The sequence below is a fragment of the Ascaphus truei genome, chromosome 1 (genome assembly GCF_040206685.1).
Source record: "Ascaphus truei isolate aAscTru1 chromosome 1, aAscTru1.hap1, whole genome shotgun sequence".
NCBI lineage: Eukaryota > Metazoa > Chordata > Amphibia > Anura > Ascaphidae > Ascaphus > Ascaphus truei.
In genome coordinates, this window is record NC_134483.1 from 54,105,743 (window position 1) to 54,127,389 (window position 21,647).

Consider the following 21,647-nt stretch of genomic DNA (forward strand, 5'->3'; position numbering starts at 1 on the left):
CCGTTAATCTCAGCAGGCTAACACAGATCTGGAGGAACCAAGATGGCGTTTCCTTACCTATTTGAGCGGGAAGGTGGGGAAGAAGCGCGAAGACTTCCATGGCGGCGCAGCTCTTGGCGGGATAGAATGCTCCGGCAGCGGGACCCGCCCAGGGAGCTGCCCCCGGACCAGCCCTCTCTCCTCGGAGGCCCGCCTGTGAATGAGAATGGCCCGCCCAGCTCGGTGACGTCAAAGCGTTGGATCTCGCGAGAGCGCTGGAAGGGAAGGCATCGGAGTGCCGGGATGGAGGCGCAGTGACGTCAGGAGGACGTCGACGACCCGGATATGCTGCGGGGCTCCTCGGCGGAGGCACGCGAGATCTGCCGCCGGGGCGAAGCTCCGATACAAGAGGGACAAAGAGACAAAGGGGTCCTGAGCGATGCTGGGGGGCAGGGGAGTGGAGGTCTCGAGGGCGGACGGGGGGGGTCCCGAGGGGGAGGGGGGGAAGGAAAGTGAGAGGCGGGAGGTATGCAAGAAGGCAGATTCCACCCGATAGCATGGAGCCACAGAGGGACGCTAAGGGCCACAGAGTCCACTAAAAAGGATTAAGTCCCAGCATTAACAGGCGGCCAAGGGAAAAATTATCCCCGGGGGAGAAGCAAGGGATAGGTAGGGCACAAGAGTCTGCTGATGGGGCTAGCAGAAATGGAGGAAAGACAGAATTGAAGGGTTAAAGTAGTTCAGAGTTTCGGGAAGTAGTATAGAGAATGTCGAGGGGGAGAGAGTAGAGTATAGAGGTTAATTAGGGGTTACACTAGGTTTGGGGGGGGAAACACAAAAAAACACAAAAAAATTGCCCAAACACGACAGTAGTTCAGAGTTTAGAGGTTAGGTTTTAGTTTAGCATATCTGCCGGCGAGGGGGGGGAGTACCCACCGCTCTGCCTGCAGGCATGTGCATCCAATCCAGGAGATGGGATAAAACCCACCTTCCTGGCAAAGACCCGGTTGTCCGTGGCTGGTCTCAGGAGCCATGGAGGTGGACCAAGGGGGTGAGAGGTCCAGGAAGAAAAGATCACAGCCGGGCAGTGAACCCGAGGTCTCTTAGGACCAATACGGTTCTTGTTATTTCTATATGTGATGTATATATGTTATTTTCCCTCATGTTTTTTCCCCTCCCCATCCCAGCCCCAACAGGCGTCAGACAGAACCCGTTTGGGAAGGGCAAGCACCACGGCTCGCAAGCCCATCAGGAGCCCCAGGACAGGGGTAAGAGTAATTACGCCTATACACCCTATCTGCACACACAACTTATCTCACTATGGCGGTAACCTTTATATCACAAAACGCCAAAGGGCTTAATAGTCCGCACAAGCGGAGAGTCGCCTTCGCGGAGTTGAGGAGAGGGGCTGAGGTGGTCTTTCTTCAGGAGACACACTTCAGTTCTAGACACAGCCCTAAATTTATAGACTCACACTTCCGGCAGTTTTTCTTAGCTTCAGGGGAGGAAAAAAGAGAGGGGTAGCTATATTAATAAACAATAACACCCAATTCCAGGTAGAGAAGATCAAAAGGGACCCCGGGGGCAGGTATATTGTGCTGATAGGGCTCCTCAAACAGACCAGAATTACATTGGCATGCATATACGCGCCTAGTGAAGAACAAACAGATTTCTTTAACGCTTTCTTCCAAAAGCTGCAACAGTGGGCCGAGGGTCATATTGTATTGGGAGGGGACTTTAACACGGTACTCAACCCTAAGGTCGATCGCACGACATCCCAACAGTCTAGAAGGCAAGTAGGTAACACTGCACTGCTGAGGGGACTAAGACAAACTGGCCTAGTAGATATTTGGAGAGCGCAGCACCAGGGTGAACGCAGCTACTCCTTTTATTCCCATCCCCATGACAGTTACAGTAGGATTGACCACTTCTTTGTATCGGGCAGAATGGTCCCACAAATCTCCGACACAAACATACACGATATTACATGGTCGGACCATGCATCGATTGAGCTTAGATGCACTCAAATTGGATTTGTCAGGCCGGGAGCAAATTGGAAGCTAAACGAATCAATAATTAAAATCCCGGAAATACAAAAAAAAGTCAAAACCGAGATATCAGCCTACTTCAGGATAAATAGTGGCAGTGTGGATTCCCATTCTCTGTTATGGGAGGCTCATAAGTGTGGCCCTAAGCCTAGATGCGGAAAAGGCCTTTGACAGGGTTGATTGGCCATACCTGGAGTCCACGCTTGGAGCATTTGGGTTTGGGGGTATATTCCAACAGGCAGTCAAGGCTTTGTACACGGCACCAACAGCTAGGGTGGTCCACCAAGGATACCCATCAGATCCTTTTCCAATTAAAAGCGGCACGAGACAGGGGTGTCCGCTTTCGCCCCTGCTCTTCGCCCTATGCATCGAGCCACTTGCAGCACAAATTCGGAACAACGCTGATATCTCTGGGGTGCAAATCCACTCACAGGAGCACAAAGTGGCTTTGTACGCAGATGACATCATTCTAACCCTTACTAAGCCGCTCGTCTCGCTACCCAATCTGTTCGAGCTTCTAGAGCGGTTTGCCCAGATCTCAAGCTTTAAAATAAATCAATCCAAATCAGAGGCCTTAAGCCTCAACATGCCAAGAGAGATGGAGAAGCTGATAGAACTCAATTTCGGGTTTAGATGGCGTCCTTCCTCCATGAAGTACCTAGGAGTGCAGATTACAAAACGGATAAGCTCCTTATATTCGGCTAACTATCCCAAACTGCTGAGGACTCTAAAAAAAGAGCTGCAGGATTGGAAGGCATATGGTATTTCCTGGTTAGGGAGGATCTATAGCGTCAAGATGAACGTCCTTCCCCGGATTCTATATCTGTTTCAAACTCTCCCGATTCCCGTGGTAAGAGCAGACATTACAGGGCTTCAAAAATCAATATCTCAATTTATTTGGAATGGTAGAAAACCACGTATTAAAGTAAAAACGATGCAGAAAGCTAAGGAAGCTGGTGGCCTAGCGGTTCCGAGTGTTATTTCCTACTACAAAGCGGCACAATTGTGCCAAATTACGCAGTGGCACGGAGATCCTGGGCTGAGACGGTGGGTGGCGCTGGAGAGGGAGGTGTGCGCCCCGCTGGAGCTCATGGACCTGATCTGGTACCCGAGGAAACGGGTGAGGGATATTCTCATTCCACTGACCTCTGTACTCAACTCACTCTCGGTCTGGGAGGCTTCCAAAGATAACAGCTCATTAACCTCCAAACATACTCTGATGGCACCTTTATATAGCAACCCGGACTTTGCTCCTGGTCTGACAGATAAGAGCTTCCCGCTTTGGCGTAAATCGGGGGTTAGACGGTTGAATGACCTGGAGGTTAAAGGAAAGATCAAATCCTTCGAATCATTACAGTCGGAAACAGGCATTCCTAACACGGATTTTATGAAATACCTCCAGGTCAGGGCATATTATAAAGCACACCCGGTGAGACCACCGCTGACGAATTTTGAGAAGCTCTGTGTGTGCGGGACAGGCACACGGGGACTGATCTCTGCCTTGTACAGAGAGGTGGTAAATACTGACACAGACAGAACAGTCAAACCGCGTTTTATGGTTCAATGGGAAGAGGATCTCCAGGGCCAACTAGAGGACGAGGACTGGGCCGCGGTATTTAAGGCCGCGGCCACTAGCTCCATCTGCACAACATTGAAGGAGAACTCATATAAAGTATTACTACGTTGGTATCTCACCCCAGTTAGATTAGCTAAATTCAATCGGGGATCTTCCCCGCTCTGCCCCAGGCAGTGCGGGGAACAAGGGGATCTGGTTCACATGCTGTGGTCTTGCCCGAAAATAGTGCCGATCTGGACCCAGATCCGAGATTGGCTGCAGAGGATCTTCTTAGGGCTCCAAATTCAGCTGGACCCGTGGCTATTTTTATTAGGTAAACCTACGAATGAGGTATCTCGGTCGGGTAACAAGCTGATAGCACACTTTGCTACCGCTATGAGGTGTGAGACCGCAGCATTGTGGAATCAGAATGCGATTCCTTCTATAGACAAAATCAGGAACAGAATTTGGTTCATTTGCCGAATGGAGAAGTTGACGAGTTTAGTCAACGATTCGGCCGATAAATTCGAAAAAGTCTGGTCACTGTGGTTGGCCCAGACCGATATTCAGGGGATGAATGAGGCCACAATATGGCTTTGATAGATGGAAGTGGGTTCTCCTTGGATGCTGGGCGAGGAGTTGCACGGGATGTTCGGACGGCAGGGATCCCCCAGGGTTGTAGTTTTATCCCAACGGGAACGAAGTCGAAAAGCGGATGCGGAGTTGGCTCAGGGCTCTCTGCGAGGTGGTCAAAAGCAGGGTGATAGCAGTGGTGGCTCAGGCCATCGGATCATCAAGTGGTGCGAGTTTCGGCTACGCCTCTCCCTCCCTACCCCCCTCCTTCCCCCCCCTATCTCTCCGTAGATGTTGTATGTCTGTCAAAGTCTTGTCCTGTGGGTCTCCCCAACGTGCGTCCGTCATTTGAAGTTTTTCCTTGCAAGTTAAGTGTATACATGGAATAATTATCAACGTAATGTAACCAATTGGTTGTATGCACTAAAACCAATAAAAACAAAGTTGAAAAAAAAAAAAAAATGTATCACAATAAAAGCTGAATGAAATGTACTCACAATGTGTACAAAAGTATTAGGCACATAATAGTAGAGCAATGAGTCTCACGCCAGGGAGGTGGTATCCAAGCCGTCTCCCTTCGATACTTCCGCAGCTGTATGGCGTCGATGGTGTCTGACGTCACATCCGTCGATGGTCTGACAGCTTCCGGTTAGCGCGGGAAGGGGAGTAGGTACGCGACAGGGCAGGCCCCTCTCTTCTGGACTGGTGCTCACTGCGTAGGATGTGGGGGCTCAACGTGTTTCACTGAACTAACGTCAGCTTCATCAGGAGCAGTATCAGTAGGCATTTTATACGAGCCAAGTCTTGTTACACCAGTCATCTGTGATTCTACTGCACCATCATTTTATCTTTTCTATTTTGGGGTGTTCCTGAAATTTCGCTCCCTTCAAACCCTGGATCTATCTCTTCGGATAGAGACAGGCTTGGGCGGGTAGGAGGAGAGCGGAGGATGCCAGCTGTAAAGTTCGGAGCTGATCACAGAACGGGAGGCGGCGAGTAGGGTTGTCTTCCTGCTGTAACAGGTTACCCCCACCCTATGGGAGATTACATTATTACAGGGTGTCAAGTGCTAGTTACCTGCTGGCTCACAGTGTTAGTGGGGAAGAGAGGATAGGCTTTTGGGGTGATAGCGGGTTCCCTCTCACTGGTGCGGCGCCTCCATCTCTTGCAGGCTCCAGGGATGAAGAACTACTCTCTTCTTGCCCCCCTGCTTAATTGCACTCCAAGGCAGGCTATATAAAAGAACTTTATTCTCACGCACAGAATACAGCCTTCAACTGATTCAACTATCTGTTCCTTCCTCCAGATGGTCCCTGGCTTGAGGCTGCCCGAGTCTATCCTCTGCTCTTCCCTTACCCTTTGATGGGATGAGGGGTATCTGCCCCACTCTCCTAAGGGAGGGGATGGAAGTCGTCAGAACCCTGATTCCAAGCTTACAGTAATCACTATCTCTCATGGGAGAGAACACTCCTAAATATGGCTGATGCAGCCCCTTAAGTACCATGGGGGCGGGTGCCAAGTCTGAGCACCTGATTGGGCAGAACACAGACCTTAAGCCCACCTCTCCCTGTCATTCAAGGGAGCTGCTTACTGTAGGGGAAAGCCCGGATTGATCCTAACACTGCCTGCACTGGTACCAGGGCTTATGTGTTAGGTGCGGTAGCTTAGTAGCCAAAAAGAAGACAACGCTACACTGCTTAACCACTTCCGGACAGTAGGTGGAGCTGCAGAGCATTCCATTGCTGCTCCTCTGCATTTCCCGGTTCCGTGTGTCTATCGTTTTAAGCACCTACTATGTTGGTAAGTGTGTGTATATCTGTGTTGGTGTGTGTGTATTTGTAATGCATATGTGCGTTTTATGTATTATGTGCATGTATATGTTGAGTGCATATTTTATATGTTGAATATAAATGTGTATTTGTATATGGTAGGTGTGTGTTACACTAATGTTGAATGTTTGGTATGTGTGTAAATGGTGTAGTGTTTGTGTGTGTATATATGGGAGGGGAGGGATGAGAGAGAAGATTGGGAGGAGAGATAGGATGGGGGGAAAGAGAGGAGATGATGAGGAAGAGAGGGAGAGATGATGATTATGATGATGAGGGATGGGGAGAGATTAGGGATGATGAGAGAGAGCATGGGAGATGCAACCTTTTTCTCCTGTGTCCCTCTGCTGGCTGTTTCGCTCTCCGTGCTCCCCCTTCCCGTTACCTTGGTTCCGGCGTTTTGGGCGTCATGACATCACGTTACCATAGCAACGTGACGACACATTGCCATGGCGACGCGTTTACAGAGGCCTTCGCCGCTTCCCTGGCATTTAATTTAAGTGCCTTGGGGAAGCGCGCCTCTGTAAACCCTGCGCCCTTTGCAGATAATCTCACACGAATCCCTGAGATAGGGGATGGGAGGGAGAAAAAATTATAGTCAGTTTTAATATTAATGGAATCCTGAAAAAAAATTTGCCCGGGGGCCCGCGAATGTCCAGCTACTGAAGCCACTTATTCTGCAGCGCTTCCACATGGGGGACATTCAACAGTTACACATTCATAAGCACACACCCTTCTACATGCACACCGTATGGCACACTGCTTCCTCCCACAATCGCACCTGTGGGATCACTGCTGCCCCCACACATGCACTCATAGTAGAGAAAATAATGGGATATGCAACAGTCCAGAGGTAAATGAAGGCGTTAAGGCAAAGCACAGAGGGGAGCATGGACGGTGAAGATGAAGGTAAGGGGAAAGATATGGTTAGATGTAAAGAAAGAGGAGAAGAGAAGGAGAAAAGTGGAGCAGTTTGGGAAGAATAGGAGAAGAGAGAGCGATGACAAAATGGAATATAGGGGGTGCTGGAAGAAGATTGGGGTGCGAGTCTCTTGGTTTGCACGGAAAATGGTAAGGCAGCGAAGGACCTCTTTTAATTGGACTGAGCCTGCCTTCGTTTTGTTTCACTGAAAGGCAAGGCCCGCTGAGATCACATATCTTGAGTAGGTGCCAGGGTTTAGCCTCTAAAGACTTTATCAGGTGGGGCCATTGGTAAAAGGGTTGGGTGTGGGCTTCAGAAGGCGTGATGAGGGACGGCTGTGGTGAACAAAAGAAGAGGCGTTGTGTTTGGAAACACAACTTGGGCTTGGTTGAGGAGCCGTAGATCTGGTCTGTGTGGTTGAACACAATAAGAGTGCTCTGCTTCAGCTTAAATGAGATATAATTAGTACGGGGGAGGGGTGCTTATGGGTAAGATAAATGTGATACTCTGAGAGAATAGAAACCCAACCCTCCCGTACTAATTATATCACATTTAAGCTGAAGCGGGGCACTCTCTTTGTGTTCTACACTGTTATACATAAGGCTTTTGACCTTCTCTATCCCCAGCTATCTAACCCAATTATACCACGTCAGGATTCCTATCTAGTCTCCCTGACTTTCAAGTCTGGCAGAAAGCGGCAGAAAATATGTTTTCTATAGAGTATGTAGCCCAAGAGTCCACTGCAGTTCCTGACATTTCAAATGATTTTTATGAACTTGATGATAAGATCTACAAAACACAGCTGAAAACCTGGTGGGAGGTATTCAGCTTTGAAAATTATCTCAAAGCTGAGATGATACCTAGAGGACTTAGGGTAAACCTCCCACCAACCAGCTCACCATAATATGGACGATAATTTCAGCCGTTAATGGGACCTCGTCCTTACGCCATGTTCCATAATGTTAATGACACTTTTGGTAAATTTCCAAAAGGAAAGGTCAAAATCCATTAACATCGAACTTGAAGAGAAATTAAAGGAAGTGGATACTTGGAAAACAAACGCTAAATTCTCTGAACTTGAATCCAAATTGAAAGCTAGTATTGATACATTTTCATGTGAAAGAGCGGAAAAGGCGTAAGTTCGCGAGAGATACAAAAGACTTCAAAGAAGGTAAAGTCTATACAGTAGATATAAATTTGCAAACAAAACAAAACCCAAGGTAACCTCCCAGTATCAAGACTCTTCTACTGAGTGGCAGATTTCTGATAATGACGATGATCGTATCCCAAACGATGAGTTTGGATAATAGGTACATTCAAGCACACACCCTCCCCCTCTGGTTCCTTTTTTAGACCAGCGTACGGCAGGGTCACAAGGAAGAGGAAGACCAGAAGGGGGAAAGGTGTGGGTGCTCAGAAATAGGGAGACAACAGCACCACCAACCAACAAAAAGAAAGGGAAGTCCCAGAAATATTAACAGAAATACAATCTCAAGTCATCAATTTATCTGATTTCAAACTTAAGATCATCATATTAAGTTACTCAGTAGAGGGTTGTCCTTTTCGCCATCAATGGATATTAATATCTTTTATCAGATCCAGTTTGCTATGAGGTTTTGGAGGGGACCCCACCAATCGGTATATGAAAGAACTGATTACCATTCTCAATAAGGGACTAGCCACCAAAATGATTAGCCAACAAGAATTTGACTATATGTTGGTCAAATCACCTAGAATAGCCAACTTTTTATAGTCTGCCTAAAATGCATAAAAAGAAAACCCCTCCCCCTGGCCAACCAATCGTATGAGGAGTGGGTAATCTGACAGAGAAGGCATGTTCCTATGTTGACCGACTGCTCATACCATTTGTGGTATCTTTAACCTCGTATCTTAGAGATACAAAGACATCCTGAGAAGATTGGAAGGCATAGTTATCTCCAAAGAGATTCTACTAGTCAGCCTTGATGTGGAAGGACTCTATACCAGCATCAATCACAAAAATTGTATAGATGCGGTCACTTACTTTTTGAACTCAAGGGGTCGTATGCATCAAACACACAACCAATTTGTGGCTGATCTCCTTGAATTCATCCTAACTAAGACTTATTTTCTATTTGGGAATACATTTTATCACCAGATTCAAGCGACAGCCATGGGCACTAAATGCGCACCATTTTATACTAATCTATACTTGGGGTGGTGGGAATCTCAGGTAGTCTTTTATGAACAACTGGAAAGTCATACCTGTCATATTGGTCTATGGGTCCGCTACATCGATGATGTGATGATGCTTTGGAATCGGTCAATAGATGCCTTGAAACAGTTCATTAATATATTAAACACTAACCAACTTAACCTGCACTTGACCCTAGAGTATGATCTCAATACCATCGTAGTCTTAGATATTCGCATCTCTAGAGGTACTGATAACATCATTGAGACAACTATCTACAGAAAGTCTACAGCAACAAAGCTTGCTGAAAGCAAGCAGCCACCACTCCAAGTCACTGATTAATGGTATACCCATCAGCCAGTTTCTTCGGCTCAAAAGAAACACTAGCACCAACGAAGAGTTTGAAGCACAGTCTGTGAATATGTCCAGGCACTTCCATGAGAGGGGCTACAGCAAGAGGATCATTAAGAAAGCTTACAAAAGGGCTAAATACACATCCCATAGAGAATTGCTGACAGTAAAAGCACCAAAACTGAGTGGAACGTTTCGTTGGAACGTTCAACATACAGTGGCACCAAGCAAGGGCAATACTTCACAAACACTGGCATGTCTTGACAGCCGATGCTCATATCAAGGATGTACTCCATGCCTAACCATCTATGGTAAGCAGGTGCGCAAAGAACATCAGGGACATGTTGGTCCATAGCCACTTCAACGAAATACTGTACAGACCAGAACATGGTTACCACCCAAACCTTTAGGATAATTTATGTGTAATGTGTGCAAAGCCTGTCAATATATGAAGATCACAAAAGAATTCACAAACTGGGATAAGTCCAAGTCTTTTCAGATATGTAAGTTTATTAATTGCCTCAGTTCAGGAGTCATATACCAAGGGGTGTGCGCCTGCGGCAAAATTTACGTTGGCAAAACAAAGTGCCCACCGAAAATAAGAGTTCTGGAACATATTGGCACTACCCGCAATAAAGTGGATAAACCACTTGCCAGGCACGTTAACAACTGCCACCAGGGTGACATCACAGCCATCAAATTCCTTGGTATCGACCAGTTCTCCAGCGGACCTAGAAGGAGTGATTGGGACACTATGCTCCTTATAAAAGAAGCTAAGTGGATTTATTCACTCAAAACACTTTCACCAAATGGCCTTAATGAAGGCTTCCTATTCAGCCCCTTCATTTGAATTACAGTACCCCAGTCCAACTTACCTTCACTAGAGATGATTATGTACAGGCGCAGCAACATCTTTCTCTCTCACACCTGGCATTTAGAATGTATCACAGTCAGTTTGGACCCCTCAATATCCAACTAGATCTGAATTGGGGGGCTATGATTCTGGCACAACTATTTAAGGGCACTATAAATTGACTTTTAAGTGGTAGTTCTCTATCCACTCGTAGGGTCGTTCTTATAGGCTACCCTATTTTCATCCTCTTACAACATGGTTCAACATGATCATAAATAATTAAAATAATCAATATACTTAGCCAATCGCTCTAGAAGGAGGAGTCATTTCCTTCTTGTGCCAAACCGTATCATTCATTTAAGGCACGTCAGTATGCATTCTAGATCAACTTTTATTTTATTCATAAACTTAAACCAATGTTAGGCTACCTTACCATCAGCGTTGATGGACGATAGGGGAGCGCAATACGTGGATAATACGTGGAAAAGAAATAGATAATATAGTGTGATAACGTATAAACCAAGTGGAATTTAAGGACTGGAGGAGTCTTTAGATGTTATAAAAATAACTAATGATAGACCGCTCACCAAATAGTAGCTCATAGGAAAACGTGCGTCGGGATGACGTCATCGCGTTGACGTCGGAGGTCACGGGTGAGATTGTTCCGGATATCGGGGAGAGAGAGGGTGTATGCTTGATGCGGTGGCGGGACTATGCTACCACGCTTATAATTGAATTTAGACTGCAGATACACCATTGTGGTGCGCTGTGACTATTGCGGTTTAACATTATCTACCACTGTTACACCCTTTCACCTATTAAGGGAGGAGGCTATCGAGGGGGACCCATATAAGCTTAATTATTGGCATATATATTGATGTGCAATATCCTTGATACAGAATTGTGCTATTTATAACACACCTGTCCCCCCTAAGAACGGCACCTACTTCCTACCTTAAGCCCCGTTCCGACTTCGGTCACTATCGGGAGGGTTCATTTGATATATTAATCATTGGAGTATACAGTATTTCCCCTTCTGGTATCACCCAACACCTTGTGTTTTAAATGTTTTTATGGTTACTGAGTATGCGTCGCTGTGTTTATATAATTAATAAAACTTTATTGTTTTGCCTATATCAGGCTTTTATTGGTAACCGTCTACCCACAGAGCTGGGTGCGATTACTTTCTGTACCCCATACAGTTTCTGTGGTTATATATCAGGGAGCACTATACCCCTATAAATATTCCACAATAGCCTGGTTGTGCAGTGTTAAAAGGGATCTGTGGGAGACTTTCTATGTCTTCTTATCTACTTGTCTTTAGATGTTACACTCACATTCTTCCAAATCAATAAAAGCCTCTCCAAAACAGTGGCAAAGGTGTATTATTTCTCAGTAGATGGATCTTCCTTCAAAGTGGGGGTATCTCTCAGGGTAAGCAGGGGTCATATTTCGTGGAATGTGGAGAGAAATCAGATAATAGTGCACACCAATATATATAAGAGAAAATCTTTATCTAATAAACTGGTGGAATAGCACTTACAATTTAAACATAAAATATAGGCATGTAATAAAAGTGAGTGCAGCTTGTTGGGCTCTAACCCCTCCCCTGCTTGGAACTCTCTCCCATCGCGTCACTTCCGGTCCGCGGCGCTCGTCTCGAGTGAATGCAGGAGAATTCACAGAACAGCTGATGAGGTAGGGAGTGTGTCTTCAAGCTCCTCGCGTCGACTACGCATTTCGCGTCATCCACTTGACGAAAGCATTTTGTTACGTGTAAAGCGCGCGTCGGCAAGATCATTCACGGGCACGCACAGGGCAGATTGTCTGACCGCAGCGTTTCACTCGAACTGCGATTAGCTGCCGGTCCCGGTTCGCACTCGAGGGAGACTATCCGATACGATAACGGCCATATAGCATTCTCTACTTCAGTGTGTAGATGAGCAACATTGTTACAACTTACTTACATGTGTAGCCCTTGTGTATATATACGGGCAGCAGCAACTCCTGAGAATATACCCAGTTTTGAGTCTTAAGTTCTAGCCCATTCATGAATATGGACTCTGGGTCAGTCTGGTAATTATACTATTCTAGTAGGAATTAGCATTACTTTGTCACAGAACAGGATTATTGTTACACTAGCTACCATTAGTGCAGCCAATGTATGTATATAGGGGCTGTAGCATTATCTCATACTTTACCCAGTTTTCCTTTAATTCTAGCCCATTCATGTATATGGGCTCTGGGTTAGTTTGGTAACATTATTTTGCTCACTAGTGGCTTCATTTACATATCAGGATACTTACCTATATTTAGGATATGCCACAGTATAGCATTATTGTTACCATAAGTTATGACATACTGTATATTTTACACTGTCATCTCAGTTGTATAGCCTTTAGAGTTGTTAATAGTTCTATATAGGTATTACAGTGTCTGTACCTAGCTTCTGGTTGTATCATCCACTAATTAGTTTTGGACTTATTTAGCATCTGGCACTGACACGCTTCATGCCTTCTAAGCACACAGCAGGCAATCACACACGTGGGCCATATCCCACTAACAATCTACTTATTAAAGTGTGTATTAGGTTTACTGACACCAGCGTTGGTTTACAATACCTTTGAACATAACATACTCTCTTCCTTGCCCTTTCACACTGGTTACTAAGGGATTATTGCATTACATATCCTCTAACTATAGTGTTAATTGATCCAATTAAGCTCAATTAACTTTTATAACTATTGATCCAGGGTGTTACACTACACCCGACATAGGATCAATAGCGTGCGTCCATTATATGTCTATTTTAATCACCTTTTTATCTTAACATGTATGACCATTAAAGTATAAGTTTAAATTTTGACACTAATCACTCAGTTTGGGAGTTCGAGGTCTATCTGTTGGCTTTCTTCTCTCTCAGAGTATCGGTGGTTGAGATCAGATGAATATCTCGGTTGTTGGCTGGGATTTGCTGTTCAAGTACCAGTTTAGATCTGGGAGGTGAATGATGAAAATCGCAGTAATAAATATCATGGATTACACAATAGGGTGTGTATTTGTTAGAAAGGAGTTGGGTTCTTATACCTAACCGAGAAAAGAATGCTGTAGCACTTCCTAAGTTGCACCAGTTACCATTCTAAGCAATTCCATCAACATATTTTTCCATCTGTATAACCCCAAAATAAAAATCTCACTGAAATATAGAAAGATGTCAAATTGATCGCAAACTCAATTTGCACCATATGAACGCCATTAGGGGGGTAAATTGACATACTGTATTCCGAAGCAGATTAATTCAGATGAAAATCCCCATTGAAAACAGCCTGGGGAGCCTTTTCAGCCCATAAAGAATAAGGCCGTAGGTCAGGATGGGCAACTCCAGTCATCCAGGGCCACCAACAGGTCCAGTTTTAAGGATATCACTGCATTGGCACATTTTGAAGACTGAGCCACTGATTGAGCCACCTATGCTGAAGCAGGGATATCCTGAAAACCTGTCCTGTTCAAAGTCCCTTGAGGACTGGTGTTGCTCACCCTGCCCATGGTCATTAAATGACCGCACAATCAATGCTTTGACTTTTGCCCTAAATTCTTGTTTTTACTATGGTTTCATTTCTGTAAACTTGTAAAATCAGATAAAGTGAGTTGTATGAAGATAGTGTTATACTATTTTGACATATTGTGAACTAGCCACATCGCAACTGTGCTCTTAAAAATGCTATCACTCCATTTGAATTGCATTATAAACGTAGCAAACCTAGAAACATGAGCCTTTATTTTTGTACGTGCTGTTAGAAAAGTTCAACCAGCAATATTTTCTATTCAATCGTAGAATACTTATTTTTGGTAATATAAACAGTTTTAATGCTTTGTAAAACGTTTCTTATCTTTTTGTATAGTTCCGTTCGCCAGGATGATTTCATAAACTATTTCAGATTAATAGTATGTTATGAAACCTTTTAGGGGAACAACATAAGTGTTCTTCATAGCTGAAATTATAGAGTTCTTTTGAACCATCGTAGGTTTCTTCTTTAAGTGTTGGGTGGTAGCAAAGTTGGAAGGTCACCAAGAACAATACAGCTATTTGTACTTTGAACGACATAAGTTAATTTACACATTTTGGGATTTATCTAAATGGTGATCCCTTTGTTGGGCTCCCCATTTTATTATGTCATGGTAGCTCAAGAAACAATACTGGGTAACCTTTTTTGCCCGGCATCCTAAGGAGTTTACATGAAGTGTCTTAATAAATTGGCTTACTCTGTCCCTATTACCTTGTCAGGGGGCTGGATTACTGCCGGCTGGTCGTTGGTATTGCAATGATGGGCGCCTGGAACTTTAATCATACAAACAGCAGCGTTATTAATCACCATTGATACAGTTTCCTTCACAACATATATGTTACATTTTGTATAGCCTCATAAGTGTTCACTGTTTGTGTTGTGCGTATTCTTTTCCGTCGCTGCTCTCAATCTCTGCCTGGTAGGGAGGTACTAAGGCTTGATATCTTTTGAGTTACTTAACCATCCCTCTGCAGTATAGCATTGATAGTACTCTATCTCCTGTGATCCCCTGTCGGGCCTTGTACTACACTCTGTCTGTGGTCAGTATCCCCTTCTCGGGTATTGAATGTCAGCTCATGGCCTTCTGGATGATAGTTCGCTATGGACCTTACGATTGTGCTCATCCAGCTATGCCTCGAGGCTGCAGGTTGGGGAACCCCTTCGATTCATAGGCTTCTTCTATATGACTCACGAGAGTAGTGTGGATCCATTCCTGTGGGCGCTATCTGTGTAAGGCACTGTACCCAACTATAAAAAAAATAAAAGGGATACTCACCCTATATCCTAAACTCCTCTATATCCTGAACATGTATGCACTATTCACAGTGAGGTCCTTTTTCTGTGACTCCTCCATGGACCTGCTTTCACTTCTCCCTCACCATATATATCCTATGATGACATCACTATCACTGGGCAAAAGTGGGCGAGACTATGATTCTGTCTAGTCACCAAGCACCATGTGATGGGGAGAGGGGCGTTGCTCTGTGTGGGCCCACACATTTAACCCTCGAAGGCCATAGTAATCCCAAACAAAGGGGGGTTACAACTGGAAGAAATAAATGGATTGGGTCCATTTTGGAAAGAAGCCCAGCAGATTCATGATTAGTTTTAATATATTTTGCCTACAATAATTTTTTTTATAGAATTGCTACTTTAAACATAATTTTTGGGTGTACACAAAGAATGAAAGGAGAGTGATGGACAGCACACTTAGAACACACTAAGGATATCAAATAGGTACAGAATAAAAGCCGATTTCAGTGCTACTTTTTTTTTGGGGGTGGGGGGGTTTAACATACTGTAAATCATGTTTTCTTTTCTTTTCTTTCCCTGTGTGTATGTATATATGTGTGTGTGTGTGTGTGTGTGTGTGTGTGTGTGTGTGTGTGTGTGTGTGTGTGTGTGTGTGTGTGTGTGTGTGTGTGTGTGTGTGTGTGTGTGTGTATATATAAATATATATATATATATATATATTAAATATATATATATATTAAATATATATATTAAATATGAACACGTTTTAATGTACATTTAAATATAATGCACCATTCTGTTTCATTTCAGAGTGTTGTTCGATGCCTGTGGCATCCCAAGCTAAACCAGATCATGGTAGGCACTGCCAATGGATTGGCCAAAGTGTATTATGATCCCATCAAAAGCCAGAGGTATGCTTTTATTTTATTGTGTGTCCAAATACTTACATTTTCTATTTGAATTGTGCCCCCCCTTACATCTTTGCTCTCATCCCTCGCTACATACCAAGAGTATGGAGAATGTGAAGGAGAAGAGGGTGGTCCACAGTATAAAATGCTGCAGAGAGGTCGAGTAATATGAGCAGAGTGTAATGATCTCTGTCTTTGGCAGCGTGGAGGTCATTACATATTTTAGTGAGGGCTATTTCTGTGGAGTGAGCAGTGCGGAAGCCAGATTGTAGAGGGTCTAGGAGAGAATAGGTGTTGAGAAAATGGAGCAAGCGAGAGAATACAAGATGTTCAAGGAGTTTAGAGGCAAAAGGCAAGAGGGAGACCGGACGATAGTTAGAAAGACAGGTAGGGTCAAGCTTGCTGTTTTTGAGTAATGCTATGACCGTTGCATGTTTGAAGGAGGAGGGAAAGGTACCAGATTAGAGGGAGGAGTTAAAAATCTCTGTGAATGTAGGGATTATAGTGTACAGTAGGTAGGGTTGCCAGGTGTCCAGTATTGAGCTGGACTGTCCTATATTTTAGACACTGTCCTGTAAACAATAATTGAGGTAATACTGGATTTTACGGTATTACCTCTCTGGATATAGTGAACTGAACAACTTGGGGGGGGGAGGGAGGGGCTCAGGATTTCCCCTGAGCAGGAAGAGAACAAGGCTGCTGCTATGGGGCTGGGCAGTTTCCTCTATCCTGATTGGCTGCTGCTGGGTAATACAGCCAATGGGGAGGTGGTGTCCGGAGCCTGGGGGTGGGGCCAAGGAGAGGAAAAAGCGCATAAAGCGGTGAGAGGTGTGTTTGTTTGTCTCGAGCATGTCGCACCTTTTACCATTGTGTCCAGTATTTTTGGAGACAACACCTGGCAACCCTAACGGTAGGTCAGGTTAGTTCTGGGGCTTCTTGCACTTCAACCTACACGTTGATGTTTTTGTAAGTTAAAGGGTGTGAGAACCCTAAGCAAACAGTGTCCAAGCCATTATTTACCAACTGTACAGACAGAGCTGGCTTATGTTCAATGTGGGATTCAAGCTGCTTTGTAGAAATATAGTTGCCTTTGTGTAGTTAACTTCAAATGAACGCGTATGGACTGAGCATCCAATTGTCTGATAACACTTCCAGTCTAATTGCACTTGTTTTTGAAGGTTAATGGGCCTTTGAGTACTTCCAAGTGGCTGGTGGGACTAGCACTAAGTGCAGATCAGGAGTGGCACATACTGTAGCAGTATTTATTTTATTCTTGACCTCCTAGGAGTTGGGGCTTGCACGTAAAGGCATTCAAGTCGCATACAGGACAGACATCCACATTACATCTGGAATTTACCTTAAGTTGACCTGTAAGTGGGAATATGACTTTAAGCAAAGAGTATATCATTAAATCAATTTGTAAGTGAGCAGATCTATCTGTTCCTAAAAAAAACCATTGTCTGCCAGAATATTTGAACAGTTTGTATCCACGGGCAGCTTTTGGCTGATCAGATAAAGTTTTTTTTTGTAGTAAAAACTGGAGAGGAAATAACAAAGCTATACTCCTGTTTTGTTAAATAACAAAGCTATACTCCTGTTTTTGTTCAAGTGCAAAATGGCAGTTTTATATATTGAAAACAAAAGGATATTTACAATAAGTTAATGACTGGGGGTTTTTCCCCTGCAAATACTCTAGAACAGTGCTTTTCAACCACTGTTCCTAGTATCCCTAAAGGGTTCCCTGTAATTTTCGGGTCATTTGAAAATTGTACCAAATGCAGAAGAATTTACAATGCATCTGATCTCAGACTCGCTGTTAGAGCCTGTTGGGCTTCCTCAAAATTTCACATAGGGTTCCTTAACCAAAAAAAAGGTTGGAAACCACTGCTCTAGAATAAACCTATTTTCAAATGTTATTTACACAAAAACTTAAAAAAAAAATATATATATATATATATATACGTACAATTTAAGAAGCAAGATATGGAAAAATATCATGTCTGTGAGCTTTACTGCACAATAAACCAGGATAAAAACAAAATGTATCACCTTTAGCAAAGTTTCCATTCGTCCTGAAATAATTGTATAATGAAAGAGAGCACAGATATGTCTATTCCAAAACCCTGCTCTGTGGTTATTTCTTACGGCCAGTGAATTTTTCCACACAATTTTAGTCCAGCAGTGCAGTCCTTCCGTTTCATGGACAGAATAAAGATGCAATGCTGAGGTATCATTTTCCCAGAGTAGGAAAGATTGTTTGGTGGCAGAGCACAGATACGTCATACCGCTAGAGTCATCACAAATTACTGCACTTCTAACTAGTAAGTTGCGTTTTCCAGGCAGCTCTGCCACAAAGAACATACAGTATTTGATGTGGACTCTGGTTATACAATCAGGCCAGACAGAAAGGTACATATATATAAATATATATGTGTATGTATGTATATATTTCTTAAGGAGTCTGCAGAGATCCTTTTTAAAGTTTTTTTTTTGTTTGTTTTTTTTAGGAGTAATTACCCAGGGTTTCAAGCAAATATTTCCTGTCTTCTCCAAAAGAATATAAAACAGTTTGCTCTTTTTTTTTTAAATTTCTCAGGGGAGCGAAGCTTTGTGTGGTTAAAACGCAACGAAAGGAGAGACATGCAGAGACCCTTACCCAGGATTACATTATTACTCGTAAGTAAATACCCGGCAAGTCGATATCTCATATGAAATGCATCTCTTGGAATGCTTTTTGGTTGAATATTTGTCTTTTTCATGCATCACCAGCACTGCCAAATCGAACAATTCCTCCTTTCATCCGTATCACCTTTGCTTAAGTATTGACTCACTGTGATCTTAATTCTGGTTCAAATGTATTCTGTGTTGCTATAGGCAAACAGGAAAAATCCATGGTCGTTTGGAAGCTACAGCTCATTCTAGACAGGGATGTTATTGATAAAGAGAACGGTGCCAGAACACTAAGAAAATAAAACTGAATTTCTATCTAATCGACAATAAATAATCCAGTTTTAAATAAGGAGATGTCAGAAATGTTTGGAAACTCCTCCCCACTCAGTGTTAAGAACCATTCTTAGTCATTGGTTAACACTACATAATGAGAATCTTATTGAGCCGAACATGTTTCCCGCGAGTCCTATATTACAGTAACCAAGATTACAGAAATGTAACCTTTACAGAAGACGTTACACCAATACTAGCTGTCCTGCAGGCTCCACCAACTTTTTGTTTTCTTTTAGTTCCCAGACACAGTTAATTCTCTGTAAATGAATGAAACCTTAATTGTCCAACACTTTACTTTCTATTCTATTCCAACACCCTGCTATGGGGATATTTCTTATGGCCAGTGATTTTTTCCACACAATTTTAATCCAATGCTGAATTTTTTTAATCCAGTTTAAATGCAGCAAGTCCTTGTTGTGCATTATTTTTAAGAATGGAGACTAAAAGGACAAATATATTTTTGCGCTGTGTTTAGAGAGTAAGGATAAGACTATATTCTTAGGGGAAGTGCTGAAGGAGTGGCTCAGTGAGTAAAGACACTGACTCTGGCACTGAGTTTGAAGCAGGTTTAATTCCCGGTGTCAGCTCCTTGTGACTTGGGCAAGCCTCCCTTAGCCTCAGGCACCAAAAACATAGATTGTAAGCTCTACGGGGCAGAGACTGTGACTGCAAAATGTCTCTGTAAAGTGCTACGTAAAACTAGCAGCGCTATACAAGAAAAAGCTATTATTATTATTATTAGTGGCATTCAGAAAAAGGAATGTTTGTAGAACAATACAACACAGTTCTGTAGCAACTTGGCTACCACTGAAACATTTGTTGGACACTACAAAAGTAGGTCTGCTCATTAACCTTCACGTGATCTTGCACACTCTACTTTTTTGTGGTCATCTGAATAGCCGCTGGATCACTACCCATCAAAGCAAATTTTTCCCTTTTTCTCTTGGGGCAGCAAGAATACTAAAACCAACTTTTGCACTCTGGGTGCATCCACTAAATTAGTACAGACATTAATTTATGATATCCAATATTACTTGTTAGCAGTCATGGAAATGTTTTGGGCCATTAATGAACGATAAAGGTATCACTCGTAGAAATAATTCTTGACATCTGTTTGCCAATACTTCGGTTCATCTTGATCAGGGTACAATATAAAATATAATATTGAATTGGAGGATGTTGAACACCATCAATCAATAAAATAGAAAATAATTAGGGAAAAAAGAAAACCAAAGAATTGATTTCACTCGTTAGGCAAGCAAGGTCCAAAGAGACAATCTGATCAAGTAGAAGCCTTTGAGCACCCTTTATTTTAGAACGTAAATGGAGATTTTTATACCCATTTGCTTTAATAAATAATGTTGCCAATACTTTTGTAAAAAATATATATACACACACATACCTGTTCATTGTAAATGGTACCATGTGGTTACCATGTTCTGTTATGTCAACAAGGACATTAACGTAAATGGAAACCAGAAGGACTTGAATGACTGACATCTTTTTTTCTTTTTTTTTAAAGCATAAGAAATTTGTATTTGTGGCAGCTGTCAGCATATAAAACCATTAAACTGAAATGTACTCAGCTTAAAATACTGAACTTGAGACCCAATGTCAACATTATAAGTAACTGAAATGTCTGGCCCTTCGTAAAAAAAAAAAAAAAAAAAATGGAAATAGACTCGGATAAATAGTTGTTTAATATAGATATACAATCAGAGGCTCACCATGAGAAACACTTAGGGGCTTATTCAATACGCCCTGAAGAGGCACCACAATCAGGCGAAAACTCTGATTCACGTCATTGTGGCACTTCAGAGCTTATTGGATAAGTGCTGAAACTGCCTAGGTCTTCAATAGCTTTTCGAAGATCATAGTTTAGTGCTGCATCACGTTTATCCTCAGAAAACCCCAACCAGACCATGTTTTGGGCATAGTAGCAGAATAGCTATAATATAACAGAATGTATATATAAATAAAGCATATTCACTTGTGTTTGCATTGGGATATATCCGAAATGTGGTATGTCTACGTTTCCTTGAGGATAAAGTTGAAAACTTGTGGTCTTAGTATTGGCAGAGCTATACTATTCCATTTTGGTTTAATGACTAAGTGATTCTGTGCTGCTTTTGGCTTCTCTACCAGGGTTAGATTTGGGGAATCCCTGCTGTGTAACTATGTTTCCACAGCCGACATAATAAAGATTGTGTATTGCACTGAAAGAAATCCAAAGGATTGGGAGGAATGCTTTTGTAACAGTAGGTAGATGTAAGTTATGCTTCATTTACGGTGCACTGAGCTCCTGATGAAGAATCTGGGAATTCTTTTTCCTGGTAAAGCTTAGATTTAGACAGTCAATATACAAGTCAAGCGATGGTTTCCAGTTGTAACAAATGTGTTGTTGTTTTTTTTTTCTCTAATAGCACATGCTCTACCAATGTTCAGAGAACCACGACAGAGAAGCACAAGAAAGCAGCTGGAAAAGGATAGACTGGACCCGTTAAAATCCCATAAGCCGGAACCACCGGTAGCAGGACCAGGTACGATATGTCACTTTGTGCAGCACGTTTAAATGAATAGGGCGTCCGTGATATAAAGAAGTGACTTCACAGCACAGTGAGTAGGAGGCCTCGGTG

At 43.1% G+C, this 21,647-nt stretch overlaps 1 protein-coding gene across 2 annotated transcripts in view; it reads left to right on the forward strand.

The window, feature by feature from the left end:
- The window catches only part of WDR70 (WD repeat domain 70), a 344,061-nt gene that overhangs the window by 302,392 nt on the left and 20,022 nt on the right, over positions 1-21,647 (forward strand). For both annotated transcript variants that reach the window (XM_075588451.1, XM_075588456.1), the window contains 3 exons: positions 15,911-16,011; positions 18,605-18,684; positions 21,435-21,551. In XM_075588451.1, coding sequence (XP_075444566.1) covers positions 15,911-16,011; positions 18,605-18,684; positions 21,435-21,551 — 298 coding nt within the window. The remainder of the gene's footprint in view (positions 1-15,910; positions 16,012-18,604; positions 18,685-21,434; positions 21,552-21,647) is intronic.